The sequence below is a fragment of the Sorex fumeus genome, unplaced genomic scaffold (genome assembly GCF_029834395.1).
Source record: "Sorex fumeus unplaced genomic scaffold, SorFum_2.1 ptg000003l, whole genome shotgun sequence".
Lineage (NCBI taxonomy): Eukaryota > Metazoa > Chordata > Mammalia > Eulipotyphla > Soricidae > Sorex > Sorex fumeus.
In genome coordinates, this window is record NW_026606060.1 from 49,371,898 (window position 1) to 49,390,517 (window position 18,620).

At 39.4% G+C, this 18,620-nt stretch overlaps 1 protein-coding gene across 1 annotated transcript in view; it reads right to left on the minus strand.

Annotated features, from left to right (window-relative positions):
• Positions 1 to 18,620, minus strand: part of NUP37 (nucleoporin 37) — a 50,038-nt gene that overhangs the window by 8,515 nt on the left and 22,903 nt on the right. The window contains exon 6 of the mRNA XM_056117481.1: positions 1,337 to 1,427. Coding sequence (XP_055973456.1) covers positions 1,337 to 1,427 — 91 coding nt within the window. The remainder of the gene's footprint in view (positions 1 to 1,336; positions 1,428 to 18,620) is intronic.

Here is an 18,620-nt window from a genome sequence, read left to right on the forward strand (position 1 = left end):
TGGAGGGATTGCTCGGGATGGGAGATGTGTGCTAAAAGTAGACTAAGGACCAAACATGATGGCCTCTCATCTGTATTGCGAAGCATGATGCCCAAAAGGGGGGGGGGGGGGAGAGAGAGAGAGAGAGAGAGAGAGAGAGAGAGAGAGAGAGAGAAGAAAGGTTCCTGCCACAGAGGCAGGGGATGGATGGGTTGGAAGTGGTGGGAAGGATACTGGGGACATTAGTGGTGGAAAACACACACTGGTGGATGGATGGGTGTTTGATCATTATATGACTAAAACGAAATCATGAAATCTTTGTAACTATCTCACAGTGATTCAATTAAAAATAAAAAGACACTGGTGGTAGGATTGATACTGGTATAGAGTATTCTAAAACTCAACTATGAATAACTTTATAAATCATTGTGCTTTAAGGAATATTTGGTTTTCATAAACATCCATTCTAACAAAGCAAGGTCAAGAAGACAGAGACTGAGAGAGCTTAAATAACTTGCCAGAGACCACACAGCTAGTGAATGGTGGAACTGGAATAGACACCAGATAGTGAACTCAGGAGTGCATCTCTCTGTTAACTTTCCCTATTGAGTTCAGCAGTGACATAAGGAAACATATTTTAAGATTCACCTTGTGGCCAAGAAATAACCCAGGGATCAGAGGCAGGTGCCTCGCATGTGTAAGGACTCCGAGTTTGAAACCCACTACTTGGTACCAAGAGCATTTGCGGGTGGGTCCAAGCAGTGAACTGTCTGGCCTTGTCAGCCAAGTTGCACTGGGGCTGGCCTTGAGTTCCCAGAACGCTCCCTGGAAGCCCGCCTCCCCAACATAAGATAGTCTGATTAAAGTAGGTTGAATATGACATAATATAGATATATGTAATCGAATTCTTTTGATTCTTTTGGTAAAAGATCCGACAGGCAAGAAACCTTATGGATTTAACATTAAAAACAATTGCTATTAGTCTGAGCATAAGGATTTAGGATATAATTTCACACACAGAGGGTAGGGTAAGAGTTCTCTGAAGAAATGTCACTTATGGATGATGTTCATCAAAACCTAGGTACAGATTTCTAGACTAATCCAAATGCATGTGTGTGCCAATTAAAATCTCCAAGGTAGAAAAAGTCAGATTTCTTTTCTCTAGGCATGTATGTAGTATATACAGGTTAATGAAAGAAAAAAATATATTTTAAAATTAATTAACATAATATGAGACTAATACCCAAGGACAGTAGAGACAAGGATCGCTCCATAATTTGGAAGTCAGCCTCATGTGCTGTGGGAGAAGGCAGCTGGAATGGAGAAGGGACCAATATTGGAAGATTAAAAGACCAACCTTAAAAGATTCCTCAGGATGCCAGCATACACTCATTCCAGGTGAATGAAGAACAAAATGAGCAGTCTGTATACCTTCCAAGTTCCAAATCCTAATAAAATAGGATAAGAAATCAGACATAGTGATATATTGCAAAAAATGGGAAATTTTTATTAATTTATTCAATGCAATTAAAAGACTCATAGTATATATAAAATAACCCACTTAGAAAATGAGCAAATAATATAAAGAAGTTAAATTTATACATATAAATTATGGAAGAACAGTCACATTTTCTCTAATTTTAACATAGCAAAATTGTTAACAGTCAAGAAATTAAATAACTTATATGACCTTTATTTTCTGGGCAGAATTTTGAAGTTTCTAGGTCACCGAACATGTTGCATCCCTATCTTAGTAGTTATCTCAGTTAACATTAATTTCTACTAGGATTGTAGAAACACACACACACACACACACACACACACACACGCACGCATGCACGCACACACGCACGCACACACACACACGCACACACACGATCCTGTTTTTGAAATAACATTAAAAGGTGTTAGTGTGAGAAACCATCAATAGTATTGTAAATCATAGAACCTTAATTTGGGGAAAAAAAGCTAGTAAGAGGCGATGGGAATTTTGGGAGACAGTCATTTTCTTTTTTTCTTTGGGGTAGAGAAAGGGGCAAATTGGGAGGGTTGGGTCACACCTGATGGTGCTCATGGGCTACTCCTCGCTTCGTGCTCAGAATGACCTCTGGCAGTTGTCTGGGGACTACCTGGGGTTTGAACCATGGTAGGCCCCATGCAAAGCATAAACCTTAACCTCCTATAGGCTCTTTAGTAGTGTGTAGTCTGTAGTCTATAGTCTAGTCTGTAGTCTGTAGTTAGTCTCTGTAGTCCGTAGTCTAGTCTTTAGTCTGTAGGCTCTCTAGCTGCTTATTCCTTCTGCCTTAGCATTTCTATCCCAGGGGCTATTAGCCAGTTTAAACCTTTTCTGATTCTGTCTCACTTTCCTAGTGCTCTTTCTTAAGGAGACACCATGATTGACAGCTGCCAGATTAGAGGAGGCTGAGGGAACAGTCACCTGGTTCCCTCTCGCCTCCCATTCAATACATATAAATCCACAGTGAGAAGGAGCAATGACATGGCTTTCTCTCTCATATTTCTTTCTCATCCCCAGAGAGGAGATCAAGACTCTGACTCCTCCAAGCACTATACTCCCTGCAGACTGCCTGCTTCCCAGCTCATTCTTACTTTGAGCCATTGTTCCGTCTCACGAGAAGTACAAAGTATGGCAGTTAGACTGGTAAGAGAAAGAAGTTAGTTAGTTGGCAAAGCGAGCAGAGAATTCTAGTCCCTAAAAGTAAGGAATTCATTGCCAAGGAAATTGGAGAGGGGAGATGGGGCAGGGAACAAGGGAGAGGATGGGCACTGGTCACGGATGTTGGACACTTCCAAGTTTAGAGATAACTATTTCATAATATCAAAACCCTAAGTTAACAATACAGTAAGCATGTGACCCAAACGTCAGTAACTTAAAAAAAAGTTTGCTAAGGGCTGGAGCGATAGCACAGCGGGTAGGGCGTTTGCCTTGCACGCAGCCAACATGGCCGACCCGAGTTCGATTCCTCCGCCCCTCTCGGAGAGCCCGGCAAGCTACCGAGAGTATTCGATATGCCAAACACAGTAACAACAAAGTCTCCAATGGAGACGTTACTGGGCCCGCTCGAGCAAATCGATGATCAACGGGAGGGCCTTTACCTTTACCTTAAGGAGATGGGGTGGAGAGGTGGGAACCCTGGGTCACTGGGGGAGAGCGAAAACCAAATAAGGATTATTAAAAGCACTGTAAATCACAATGCTTGGGGGGGCGTGGGGGGGAGAAGCTACAGGCTCTTTTGGAATTTTTCTTAGAGTAACTGATTTGGAGGTGTGCTGGAGCTGGGCTTAGTGAGACTGGCTCATGGTCACTTTCAGGGAAGTGATGGCTTATCATTTTTGGGAAAAGTCACAGGCTCAAATTACTGTTTGTCAGGTGTTCACATTCAATGGTCAGAGGTTGATGTGACAAAAAAGGTTTATTCAGGGGCAAGCAACCTGAGAAGCTGGTGGGTTCATGCCCCTAAGCCTAAACCATCTAGTAGGTTTATAAGAGAACAGGGTAGGTTACAGACCCATGAGTGGGTGTCAGAAAGACCAACTCAATCTCTTCATCTCCCCTGAGGCACACTGGAACAAAGCAAGAGTTAGATTTTGGGGAAAAGGGTAAACTGAGACCAAAGGGTCCTTAATTTAAGACTTGGGCAGGGGCATTCATCCCTGTCTAAGGTTGAACTTTGGCCCTATTTCATGAATAGGAAATCCATCTGAATGTGAAATAAAATACTTGACTGAAATTTAACAACCGACAAATACCAGGTAACTTCTCTCAATTCAGAGAAAAAGATGAATGATCTTGCGCTGAGCTAGAAAATCTTGTATCATTAGCATATGAAAAGGTGGTCAAAGAGTAATTAACTATGTAGATGAATTTATCACTAAGATATTTTAACAATGAAACATTGATTTTTCTGGGGAAAAAAAATCACAAATTCACTGAACCCAGGAATGTGACTCAGTGGTAGAGTTTGCTACTCAGCACTGTACTGAGCAGGGTGGGCCCCTGGTACTACAACCCTGTGTACAAGCACAGTGTCCCCTGAGCACACAACAATGACAACACTAGAGGGAAGGACAAGGGGAAGGAAATGTCATTCACTGAAATTTCACTGAAATGCCCTGGGGTTTTTCCTTCTAGGTTATATAGGGGACTAAGAAACAATTTCAACAAACTTGAGAAATGTAACTTTAAGTCTAGGCAAAATTTATTTCAAAGGAAGCAGACATATTTATTGGACAACTATGATTCTCAGGCTGGAGCGATAGTACAGTGGGTAGGGCGTTTGCTTTCCATGTGGCCAACCTGGGTTTGATTCCTCCATCCCTCTTGGAGAGGCCGGCAAGCTACTGAGAGTATCCTGCTGGCATTGCAGGGCCTGGCAAGCTCCCTGTGGCATATTGAATATACCAAAAGCAGTAACAAGTCTCACAATGGAGATGTTACTGGTGCCTGCTCGAGCAAATCAATTGAACAACGGGAGGACAGCGCTACAGTGCTATTATGATTCTGAGCTAAACAGCATTATTTCAAGTATTTTTTCCCTCCTGTGGCGATTATAGGGTCACCAATCTTGACATTAACAGTTACATATGAACTAACACAAGACCTTTTCAAAATCGGTATCTATTTCAGTACTTCCCAAAGTGTACTATACAGCTGTGGGGGGACCCTGGGCCAATGCGGGTGGAGCATTGTCTGTTCACTTTTATTTCCAAAAGGGTAGTGAGGGATTTTTTTTCCCCTAAAAAGGGAAGCGTAGGGGATGGAGCAATAGGACAGTGAATAGGGCATTTGCCTTGCACTCGGACTACCTGGGTTCGATTCCCAGCATCCCATATGGTCCTATGAGCACCACCGGGGGTAATTCCTGAGTGCATGAGCCAGAAGTAACCCCTGTGCATAGCCGGGTGTGACCCAAAAGCAAAAAAAAAATAAAAGGGGTGGGGGTGATGGTAGTCCAAATAAGTTTGAGAACCTCTGATGATTAAATAATTTAGAATCATACTCTTTTCACTTGTCACATCAACACTTCATTTGCCTTTTTTATTTGCTATACAAGGGAGACAAATACAATTTAACTGAAGAGGGGAATAACATTTCCCAAGAATTCATGTCATTGTGTTTGACTCTGACAATGAATATGATGATTAATTATGACAACGGACTATTTCTTTTCCTATTGTTTTATGCATAATAAAGCACTAGGGCTAAGTATATAGTTTACCACTACTGAAAAACTAGAAATTTTGTTCCAAATTCAGTGAGTCCATGAGAGAATGGTTTAAAGGCTCTAACCTTTTGATCTTATTCTAATATGTATTTGAGTTTTGGTTGCTGTTACGCATATTGAATACATGTCAGAATATCTTCACGATTTTCCTCACTTCAAGCAGAGGAAACAATAAGCAGAATGGATAAACACATATATGAAACATCAATGAAGTATACTTCTGTCCAGTGAATAAAATTTCAGAGTAACTTTAACAGTAGGCCGAGAAGCTATAGCACAGAGGTAGGGCATTTGCCTTGTGCGCTGCTGGCCTGGCCAAGCCGGGTTCAATTCCTCTGCCCCTCTCAGAGAGCCCGGCAAGCTACCGAGAGTATCTTGCCCGCACTGCAGAGCTCCCGGTGGCGAATTCAATATTTGATATGCCAAACACAGTAACAAGTCTCACGATGGAGATGTTACTGGACCCGCTCGAGCAAATCGATGAACAACGGGAGGACAGTGCTACAGTGCTACAACTTTAACAGTATTTTATCCTGAACAATACCTGACACCTAAAAAAAGAATTAAAAAAAATGAGAAAAGTTAGAGAAGAAAATCAATCGGGGAGGTGGGGAAAGACAGGAAGCAAACAGGGGGAAGGCGGGTAGGGCGTTAAGGGGTCAAGAGGTTCATGTGTGGGTACAAGCAGAGTGGAGGAATGGAATAGTTACGGATCCAGACCACGGAGTCAACAACCTTGAGAACACGAGATCCAAACTTCAACAACCAAAGTGAAAAATGTGTCTGTCCAGGTGGCAAGCTGCAGGGGTAGAGAGGGTAGGGACACAAGTGATGGGATTGGTGCCGGAACACTGTATCTTTAAAACTCAATTGTGGATACCTTTGTAAATCACGGTGCTTTAATAAAATAAAATAAAATAAAACCTGGGAAAAATGAGGACGGTGGTCCAGACTATGTCACAGGACTAGGACAAAATTATGGTTTATAATTATATGCCTGGTAAATTGTATCGGTGGTTACATAATCCAAGTGTTAAGTAAGCAAATACAATAAATTGTACTGAAATGAGTTATTATACTGAATTAGCTACAGATGATACACTGTCTTATTTTCCCCTTTGATAGGTCCCATAATCAAGTGTCTCTTAAATCCTTTTGTGTAATTTGATTCACTTCACTGTGTTTTCACTATAAGGCTTATTGAGTTCATGTTAGTTCTATGAGACAAAGTCACATTAATTTTTCATAAATTTTTATAGTATCTTACACAAAAGAACAAGCACAGCTCAGAACACATTGAAGTAGAATAACATCAACAAACATTATTTTCAAAATACTACAAGTTTTTTGTAATTCCTTCCAGCCACTTCTCCTTGTTCCCTCATAAAAGTGCTAATTAATTCTGACTTCTACATCATAGCTTACTTTTGCCTGTTTTGAACACCATAAAAATGGAGTCCAAGTGTGTATTTTCTTGTCCTGGCACCATCAGATTTTATGAAATTTACCAACATTACTGCTTATTGCTGCCCTTTTAAAATTTTTCATTACTGTACACTGTATTCCAGTAATTAAGTAAATTCTGATGTATTTACCCATTCTACTGTGTAAAGACATTGAGGTTGTTCCCAATTTTTGGTAATTACCAAGAATGCAACTATAAATATTTTGGCACCTGTATCTGAGTGAACACTCACCTTGCCTCAATGCCAGTCTTTCTCCCCCATTCGCCCACTACTTATCCAGCTGTGAAACAGCTAGGCCATAGCTTATCAACATATTCAATATTACCAGGCATTATCAAATAGGTTTCCAGAATGGCCATACTTCATTTTCTTTCAGATTTTTTTTTTCTTAAAACCCAACTGAAAAGACCTAAATTTTTTCTGTCAAATTTCCTGACAAAAACAATCATTTCTTTGAATAGTATAAGGTGTTGATGCTCTAGTTGTTCTGGAGAGATACAGTATAGTGGATTGGGTGCTTGCCTTGCATGCAGTCAACCTGCGTTCAATCCATGGCATCCTATGTGGTTCCCTAAGCACAGCCAGGAGTAACCCTTGAGCATCACTGTGTGTGGCCCCCAAACAAAAACACAAAACCCAAAATTCCTATGTCGTTCATTTCTTGCATTTTATATTATAATGTATGTATGCTTGATAGATGTTTTCAAATGTTAAGGACCAGAATGTATATCATGTATAGTGAACATGATTTCTTTTTCCACGTCAGGAGCTCTGAACCACACCCACTGGTGCTCAAGGGCTACTCCTGGCTCTGTGCTTACAGAACCACATGTAATGCCAGTGACCTGAACTAGGGTTGTGGCTGCCAGAGCAAGATGCCAGACAAGCGCCTTACCTCCTGGACCATCTCTCCACCCTCAGTGAAACTTGTCTTAATTCACTTTCTTCTACTAGATTCTTCCCTTTGTAGAACAGACAGGAACAAAAGAATATTTCCTACTAGGGTACATGTGTACTTGCTGGAGGCTTACTAAAAGGGAAAGAGTGATCTCTGGTCAGCAAATCATTGCTTGTAATTGACAGAAATTTCCTCTTATAATTATATAATTAGTATTATATATACATATACATGCACAGAACACTAATGTGAAAGAGCTGTTACAAGAAATTAAGTTGATGGGAACTAACTTAAGTACCTACATTTAAAAAAAAAACCACCATCAAATTAGGCATGTATGTGAGTTACAAAAGATTAAGAAACAAAAAAGAATATAAACTGAGCCATATGAATGAGGGATGGTAAGCAAGTATTTTACCTGTTGCATGATATTTAGGATGTAGTTGTACGAAAAAAGAGGTCTGACATGTATTAACTCATAACCAGGGCAGGAAAATGTCTTGGCCTAACACAAAAACATCAATATGGAAAAATTTCATATGAGTTATATATTAAAACAAGGCAAAAAGACTTAAAAATGATTCAGAGAGAGAGAGAGAGAGAGAGAGAGAGAGAGAGAGAGAGAGATCTCCCAAGCGGTGCTCAGGAGGCCTGGCGATCTTGGCCATCTAGCTGGAGGATGGAATGCTGCTTGGGTGCAATGGTGTTGGATTACCATGGTCACCAAGGTGACATGTGGGGGCCTCCAGAGTTGCACCTGGCAATGCTCCAAGGACCATGTGGTGCTGGGGACTGCAAGGCACGCGTCTTAAACTACACTATCTCTCTGGCCCCCGGTTTACTGACTTTAAGTTATCTAAGGAACTATGTCTTTAGATCATGTCAGATAAGGGAGTGCTTACAGTAATATGAAAAAAAAATTCAGACACTCAGGAGTTCATATATTAATATTTCCATGTCTGCTATTAAATAACTTATAATACGTAAAGCTGCCCCAAAGTTTACTGCTACAGAAGCATACTTTTCCAAGAAAGTGGTGTATCAAAGAAAGTGAAGAGATGTATGAGCTGAAGTTTAATATATACATAATCAGACACAAGGAAAGGAAGTAAAGGTATACCCATATCAAGTTGAACTACCTTAAGCAATCAAATGTCAGAGGTCATCTACAATATTTATGTATGTCTTGTTAAACGTCTTTCAGGAAAATTTCAAAGGAAAAGATTTTAAGATAGAATTGACTTCTGATGTATCAAAATCAGTAACACAGCCTGCATCAAAGGGTACTGGGGTATAGACAGAATCACTGGCAAGTAAAATAAAATGACAATTTGACACATTTTGACAATTTAGGAAACATCTTTTCAGCTCCTATGTAAAACTCTTATAGGTATAAGAAACACAGATAAAGAGCAATCCAGATCTAAGATTATGACTTACACTTACTTTACTTTTGGTAGACTATTGCTAAAATTGTTTCTTTTCACGTTGAATGTTTTCAGAACATTAATTATCACTATCACAATGAAATAATTCCATTTAATCCCTAAAAAGTTCCTGTAAATTTGATGTTGGCATACTGAGGAAACCTTGACATTTCCAAGGATTTTTTCTTAATTGACATGTATTAGGGAGAGATGTTCCCTGAGAATTCTAAAGAAAATTTTCTGGGTAATACTCTGTTCTTTTTAATTTGTTTGTTCTCTGTTTTTAATTGGCAACTCATTGTTTGTTAGGAAGTTCACTGCAGAAGCAAGATTCTGCTACCAAATGTGTCTGACAACAGAGACAAAAGAAGAATGGATGTCATTAAATGACACATCTGTATCCATTTGATCCTCATGGCTAAAGTGAAAAATATGGGCCGCACTCCTTCTGAAAGATAGGACTGGCTCACATGAATCACTGGGTTGATTTTGTGAAAGCTAGAACAAAAGTATACCGAGATGTGGCTACATGGATGTAAGGCAGCTTACAATGTTACTGTGCGAGGCAGAGTGACTTCCACCGTTCTTCAGTAAGAAATACAACTTCACTGAATTTGTGATAGCAAAATAATTTCCACTTCTCATTTTGAAGTAGGTTATTCATGGTGCAATGAAGGGTTCTGAAAGAGCAAAGACGTTTTATGTGTGTCTGTGCGTGTGTGTGTGTGTGTGTGTACGTATATATCTTAGTGAACATATTAGGAAGAAAAGTGAGACAAATTACAAAATTTAGAGCAAAAAGGAGCCTGAAGAGTAAAGGGAGTTCAGAGTTGTAAAATGATATAATTAAGAGTAAAAATCGAGAGTAGGTGGGCAAATCTCAAACACTGGGTATGGCGGGTCAGAGTGGTGAAAGAAACTGTCAGCTTGTGACTTTGACTTTGAAGAAATTTTAAAGTCAGACACCAACTTTAATAAAGGAGCAATAAAATGACACAATAGTGTCAATTATGTACAGGATTATGTACAAAGAATTATGTACAGGATACTTCAGTATGCGTCACTGTTTCAAATATATTAAAAATAAAAGAGTAGTTCCGCTTTTTTAATGACTGGAGATTACTAAGGAAGAGGTACTGAAGTATTGATAGTATTAATGATAGAAGAAATGTAAGGGTGAAAATGAGAGTCCTTGCATATTTATTATTTCATCCTTCAATGTTTAAAAGTAACAAGTTAAGTAAGTAAGCCAATAATCATAGGCTGTAAGTTTGTAGGATGGGAAAATGAACCGTCTGAAATATAGCCAACACTAATAAACTAATTATACTATCCAAAAAAAAAAAAAGCAATCTGGGGGCTGGGAAAATGGCTCTGTGGCTAACGTGCTGATAAGTGTGAGGCTGTGAGTTTGATCCTGGTGCTATCACATGCACCGAGTGCCATCTCGGTAGCTCTGCTGTCTGTGATTCCCATGACACTGCGTTCAGACCTCTGTGTGAGCAGAAGCAAACAAGCAACTAAGGGCTGCTATCCCTGGTCAGCAGCTCAAGTGAAATGCTGTGCAGCCCCTGCAACCAACTGTGAGCAGCCCAGTCGCATGGATTCCCTGCTGCCTCCCCGTGTCCCAAAAGCCCCAACGGGGGGAAGGGTCAGGAACCCAAACCCGATCTACTAAAGCACAGGTGGGGTGGGGAGAACACTGCGTTTCATGTACATGGAGTTGCTTCCTTTTCTTCTCCTGACATGACAAATGGGACATAAATGATGGCAGGTCTGAGGATAATTTGTCTCATTCAACACTGCTGAAATCATGGGGATGGGGAAAAGGCCCGATTCCCTGCCTGGGCCATGCTCTCTGTGGAATTTGTATGTTCTTTCCATGTCTGTGTGTTCTCTGTATGTTCCTTCCATGTCTCTTCAGGTCTCCTCCACCAGATGAAGATTTAATGTCATGGCTGTGTCTAACTGTCCCTGCAACGTAAGGGGTCCTGTGTCCAGGGTGGCCCTTGTGTGCCTTGAGCTGCCTGGGTCAGCGCAGACTACCCACAACCCTGAACTGAAGCAAGCAGGTTGGAAGAAGTGCTTGGGAGCCTTTATTTTCACATCATTTTTGTGACTAGAAATATATACAAAGAACTCTTGCTTCCTTCAGTAGGCTATGAGTAAGATGCTTTTGCTCTGTGCACCTATCAACGATGTCAGCAAGGATTTACTATATTTACTGCAGTGAGAAACTCCTCAGGGTCAACTGGAGGAGAATTAACTTTCTATGTCTGTCTATCTGTCTATCTCCCAAGTGGTGCTCAGGAGGCCTGTGGTTCCCTCCCAGCAATTCAGTTAATTGTAGATCAGTATTAGGGTTATCTGGCCCACGGGGGCTGGACCGCTGTACCCTAGCAATGCTCAAGGGACCGGATGGTGATGGGTTTCAAAACGGTGCTGGCTTCTTACATAGCCTGAGCTTTGTTCTCTGCATTTTATTTCTAGCATCATCTTATTTTTTGATAGGCAAAATAATTTTTTTTTCTTTTTGGGTCACACCCGGCGATGCACAGGGGTTACTCCTGGCTCTGCACTCAGGAATTACTCCTGGCAGAGCTTGGGGATGCTGGGAATAGAACCCAGGTCGGCTGTGTGCAAGGCAAATGCCCTACCCACTGTGCTATCACTCTAGCCCCAAACATAAATTTATAAAGGACAGGAATCATTTGAAAATTTGTTACACTTGGAAATAAAAGCTCAAAATAAAATTATTTGATGCAGAGAAACCATAGAGCAGTTTTCAAACAGATTATATGTAATAATTTTATCTTCAAGAAATTCAGAGTAAAAAATATTTTCTTTTTTTCTCTTTTAAAGTTTTATTTAGGAAATATGAGAGAGAGTGGATAAGGGAAAGGATGACAAGATGACAGAGGGAGAGTTCCAAAAAGCCAAGGAAGAGAAATTACACTGCCCCTATCTAATCTGGGATATGGGCAACTTAAAAAAAGAGCACACCTGAACTTTTTATTTAACCAATATACCTCTTAAACATAAACACCAGAAATATCACCCAGGAATCATCAGCATTTCATATGTACAAGAAAAAATTGATGTACTTTATAACTTACAATTTGTCAATAAGCTATTAATGAGGAAAAGTACTATTTATTCATGCAGATGTATTTTCAAAACTGCCAAGTGTTTATGGATATGCCTCTCATACAAATAACTTACCGTAATTAATAAAATCAGCTTAAATTACCGCAATCACTGGTATGGTAAAGCCCCTTATAAAATACATTTATATATATTTTTTGTGAAGCTAGAAAGTTTTCATTGAAACTTATTTGGAAAGATGTGAAGGGAGAGAGAGAGAGAGAGAGAGAGAGAGAGGGAGAAGCACATGTTCGAGAGAGAACACAGGCTTCTTCAGAGTGGAAATCAGCAAGCAACGATACATGAAGACAAACAAGCAAAATACAACTTCAAGTGAGAACACCAGCTTGAAAAGGAGCCCTGAAACATTTGTATTGAACCTGCAAGGGTCACAATGTACCAAGGTGGGGGACACTTGACCTGGTGGTAGCACCACCCTGGGGCACTTGGGAGGGCATTTTCTGTTAGTTCGCTCAAAGAAGGAAGAGTGCCAGGGAGGGTCTGAGTCATCTTTTTCTGAAAAGGAGGTAGTAGGCCAAGTTCGGGAGCAAATTCATTACTATAGTGATTATAACTAGTACACGAGCATATAAATTTGAAGAACCTCCCTTGATTACTTTAAAACACATTAATATATTTTATTTCTTTACTTTGGTTTTGGGGGCCAGATCGACTCAGGGCTTACTCCTGGCTCTTTGCTCAGGGGCCACACCGTGTGTGTATAGAGGTCCATACTCGGTATTGGGGATGGAGTTGGGGTCAGTTACGAGCAAGGCTAAGTGCCTTAAACTCTGTACTCTCTTTCTGACCCCTTAAATCTCTTATTAATATTTTACTGTAAAATCAAATAAATGTCTGCCACTGTGAACAATAGTCTTCAGTGTAATTTCTGTATAGTTCTTACAGAATCCTTACTTTTATTTTTTTTTGGCAGTTTATCAACTGGAACTTAATTTTATCCTTCTTTTCAGACTTACGCAATAAATACTCTTGATTCATAATGTTATAAAAATTAGAGGGAATTTTAGAAGACAGGCAAAGAATTTTCTTTCTTGCTTTATTTGTCCCTAACATTATAATTTAAAAAAAAAGTATAAATTCTTCAGATTTTCTTTTGTACCTGTAAATACTTAGCCATGGCTAATTTTCTCCGAAATCTGGACTGACCTCTTAAGGAATGCTTCCCTGTTCTACGCTGAGAAGGCCCCCACACTTCCCTTTTATCCATTTTTATTAAGAATTATTTAAAAATAGGTCACAAAATTTGTGACCTTGACAGAAATCAGGATGGGGGAGCAACACACTATCTTGAAGACTTTGAAATATACATGGACTGAAGTTGGAAGTAACCCCACTTGTGTGGAGGCCACAGAGAGTGTTTGATAAACATCTTTTTCCTTATATAAATTTTCCCCAAAACAGTACTACTGGCTTAAGTGAACAGCATAGGAAATTTAGTATTCCCTTATCCAGTGATTCGGTTACATTCATAAAAAAGAAACAAATAAAGAAAGAACCCTATCCTATTCTTTGTTATATTCTATCCCTCCTCCCGTTCTTTATAAAAATGATGACAGCAAGAACATGACAATTACTAATATCCTGTGCTTTAGAGACAGAGTGAATGGCACATTACATGCGTCTATTATTATAGTCTTAAACTAAGAATTCTTTGGTTTCTAGAAGCCAATTTTCCTTCACCATAAATTTTTATCTAATATTTAAAAAGATTATAGGAGGGATGGAGGAGGAAAGGGATTTACTTCTGACATCCTTTGTACAGTCAGTAGTACTAAGTCTTCTATTTCTTTTGTATCCCCTAAAGTACTAAATGTTGGCTATACTGAACGTGTTTAATAAATACTTGTTGATCTGACTTGTTCTTACAGAACAGTACTGTTTCTAATATACAAGAACATCTGTTGTTTGGCACTGACTGGGAATGAGATGTTCTCTATTAGTGAGTTTTTAAAATAATAAGCTTAACCCACTGAATACTTAAGCATCATTTTTACCTATCCTTTGGAGGCAGGGGAAAATTTATCTTTCTCATGAAAATGTACTCGTTTACCTCAAGTATTATATATTGCCACTCAATTTTTATAAAAAAGGGGTATCCTTTCATAAAAATAAGAACGTCCCTTTTCTTCCCCACTCACTGAATGCCCACAAGGGTACCTCTGAGATGCTGTGCTATGCCAAGGCAGTAAAGCAGGCCTAAGTTTCAAAAGTTCCTTATAAGTGAAGTGACCAGTGCAATCTACTGCAGGGTAACTTTCCTCATCCTCCAGAACAGCTTGTTTCTCTTTACCTTTCTTTCCCCTCTGCAAACAGGGCTAGCAAAGAAGGAACACATCACTTTCATTTCAAGAATGGTACATGCAAAATTCAAAAACTGTAAGTACCTCACAAACAGATGATAGACTTGCTATGGATGTGATTCGACAGTACACTCCTATAAATTTTATGAAGACCGACAACATGCTTGATTTTGACCAGAAAAACAGTCATACAAACACCTGCATTTTCAATAATATAAAAAAGGTTGAGACTTCCTAAAGAATTTTTTTCTTTAGGAGAGGAGAGGCCTTTGAGGTAAAAGAAAGGGTTTTGCACACTCCAAGTTGCGATGCAGGTGATCCAGATTGGTAGAACAGGGCTGGAGAGTGAGTGAGCGAGTGAGCAAGCACAGACTTAAGGCACATCCTTACATCAACAACTCCTGGAGCAGCACTGTTCCAGTTCCCCACCAACCCACAGGCCCACTTGGCTGAGCACTGAAGGAAGCTTCAACGGCCTCACCCCCTCCCAAAAAAACCCTCAAACCAAAAACCACCCTCCCCACCTCTGCCAAGAAAACCAGAATAGTGTGCACTTTCAAGACTGACTGCCTAGAGGATTAATTAATCCACATAAAATGTTTAGAATAGTACCTAGTACTATTTTTTATAATAGTACATAGTACTGTTTTTTGGGGGTGGGGGTCGGGGGGGAAAGGGCCGGGCACATCCAGTAGTGCTCAAAGCTTACTGCTGTCATGGCTCAGAACTGAACCCTGGTCAGCCACATGCAGGGCAAACACCCTACTTGCTGTACTATTGCACAATGTCGTCACATATTATTATCTAAATCATTATGGAATTGCAATATGGGTTTACTTTTGACTGTTCCACTGATTGGAGTGTTACAGTCATTCAGTGAATGACAACCAAGATTCCATATATTCTGTATGACCTAAATATACTGAGTAAATTTTAGAAATAACTTAAAAAGTAGAGGAGATCTCAAGAGAGGAAGTTTTTTTGTAGTCTTTCCTGTGTTTTGCAGTTTTTCCAAATAGTCCATGGCATAACAGTAAATTATTTTGACCCTATGCATGTAAAAACCGGCTCATTTGCAAGATATTATTTATCCTTATTTTTCAATGACATACTATAACTGTCATTATGCTATTTCTATTTGGCTAACATTGCTCCCCGTATCTCTTTTCCTCATTTATATTTATTTTTATGAGTTTTATTTTAACGGTCCTGGTTTGCTTTGGGCCATGTTAGTGCAGAACTCCAGATGGCACTATTTACACTGTGCTATATGCAAGTCATAAACCTGGAAGGAGACCTGACAGTCGAACCTCTGCTTTACATAAGCTGTCACCTGATTTTTCTGATACTGAAATGTAGGCACTATAAAAGGGACAAAAACTTTCTTCTTGAGGTTTTAGAAAATATTTTAACAAAGGGGTATTGGGACTGGTAAAGAATAGCTGACTTAAATGAAAATTCAGTTTTCTTATGAACTTTCAGATGACGGGATACTAAAACTAGGAGGAGTTCTAGATAGATTAACTTTGTCACCATCTGCAACTACGGTTACCAACAAACTGCGATTTGCTACAAAGTAATGCTGGCCTTAAAGAATAAAGTAGAAAGTGTTTCCTTCTATTTTCTGGACATATTTCAGAGGCTAGTGCTAATACTTTTTCAATGTTTGGCAAAATTCACCAGTAAAGCAACTTGTCCTGGTCTTCTTTTGTTAAGAAGTTTTAGACTACTGTTGAAACTTCTTTATTTGTTATAGGAATATTCAAATTTCCTATTTGGAATAGCTTACTTCTGGAAATTTGTTAATTACATCAAGGTTCTCAAGTTGTTGGTGTATAACTATCATAGAATTTTCCTAAAAAGTTTTTTATTTCTCTATGGTTGTTTGTCCAAAACAACCATTAGATAGATTAACTTTGTCACCATCTGGACAAACTTTGGACAAACTTGCAGGCTGTCGAATGTAGCCTGCCCACAGGGCAGAGTCTGGCAAACTCCCCGTGGCCTACCAAATATGCCAAATACCAGTAACAATGATGGGTCTCATTCTCCTAAAGAGCCTTGAATATAATCTCAGGGCTAGGATGAAAGAGACGTTACTGGGGCCTGCTCGAGGCAATCGACGATTAACAGGATGATGAAATGAAATGAAATGAAATGGTTGTTTGTATTATCCCTACGGCCTTTACAAATTATTCAAGTACACTTGTATCTTGCTAAGGGACTGTTAAGTTAGTTCTATCTTCTGAAAGAACCATTTGTTTGAGGGGGCTCAAACTGACTTTTGTTTTCTAGTTTGACTTGCTTAGGTCTAATCTTTGCTACTTCCCTGCTTTGGTTAAATTTGGGTTTCTTTTTATCTCTTTCACAATTCCAGGGGCTGAGTCTAGAGACTCCCACATGCATGTCAAGTCAAAAGTAAACCCATATTGCAATTCCATTTCCCCAGCACTTCTTTCATTTCAGTGTCTATTGCCACATTCCCTTTAAAGCCTACTTTTGTTGCATCCCAATAATTTTGTTTGGTGTGTTTTCATTTTCACTCTTCTCTAAGTATTTCCTAACTTCTCACATCTTCTTTTGATGTTTAAGAATGTGATACTTAGGGCTGGAGAAACAGTACGGCAGGTAGGGCAATTGCCTTGCATGAGTCCAACTCCCGTTTGATCCTGGGCACCCCATATGGGCCTCCAAAGGTCACCAGGAGTGATCCTGGAGGCAGAGACAGGAGAAAGCCCTGAACACAGCCAGGTGTGGTCCAAAAACCCAAACCCAAACCGAACCAAACAGACCCCCCACAATGACAAACAACAACAACAACAATGATAAAAAAAAGAAAACCCCCAAAAACAACCCTACCACAAAAATCCAAACAACTAACAACAAAAAAAATCCCAAACCCAAACAAGAAAGCCTGGTACTTAATTTCCACATATTTGTATATGTTCCAGTTTTACTTCTATTACTGATTTTTACTTTCATTCTATTATAGTCAAAGAAGACACTTCATATGCTTTCAATCTTTTAAAACTTACTTAGACTTGCTTTGAGGTCTAACATATGGCCATATGAAGTATGCACCATTTGCACTTGAGTAGAATGTGTATTCTGTTGATGTTGGGAGTTTTGAAGTGTTTTGTAAATGTCGGTTAGGTCTGGTTGGGCATGTTGCTTATAATGTTCAAATCCTCTGTTTCTTTATTGATTTATTCTATTTAGTCTAGTTATTCTGTTTTGTAAATTTTTTTTTTTAAAGCATGGTATTGCCTACATGTGTGTGGGAAAAAAGCCTTATCCAGGGTTAGAGGGAAGGTCAATGGAAAACAATATGGGCACTTATCAGCAAAAAACTGAGCTTTCATAAACCCCAGCAGTCCCACTTCTTAGCATCTATCCCAAAAGCCCAAAGACACTATTTGGAAAAGCCATTTGTGCCATGTTCATTGCAGCACTATTCACAATGGACAAGATCTAGAAATAACCTAAATGTCTAAGAAGAGATAACTGGACAAAGAAACTGTGGTATATATCCATAATGGAATGAATATTACTCAGCTGAAAGAAATGATAAAATCATACAATTTTCCATCACATGGGTGTTACTAGAGAGCATAATGCTGAGTAAAGTCAATCAGGAGGAGAGGGACAGATACCAAATGATCTCTCTGATAAGCAGATATGAAGTAATATAATAAGGGAGCAACAAATGGCGAAAGGCAAAAGAACCAAGAACTGATCTGCAGAAGTGAGTTTACCTGGATGGAAGGTGGGGTGAAGTAAGGGTGGGAGGATTCCTGAAGGCTCTGCTGATGAGTGGTGTATTATGTTGGAATAATGCTTGCTTGAAACTACCTTTGACTGTATTGTAAATCATGGCACATCAATAAAAATAAGGAGAAAAATACAAAACCCCAAAACATACCCAAGATGATACAAATTTTGACCATGATTGGATAAAGATTCACTATGCATGTTTACCACCAATATGCAAACCAGACAGTGTTACTTAAGAATGGTGGCAAGAGTGACTCCTGAGATGCGAATGGTTGCTTCCTCTGCTCCAATCACACTCTTGCCGTTAGTTCGTATTATCTTTCAAATATGGCAGTTCTATACTTTGAGTTATTGAAGTTGTACTGTTG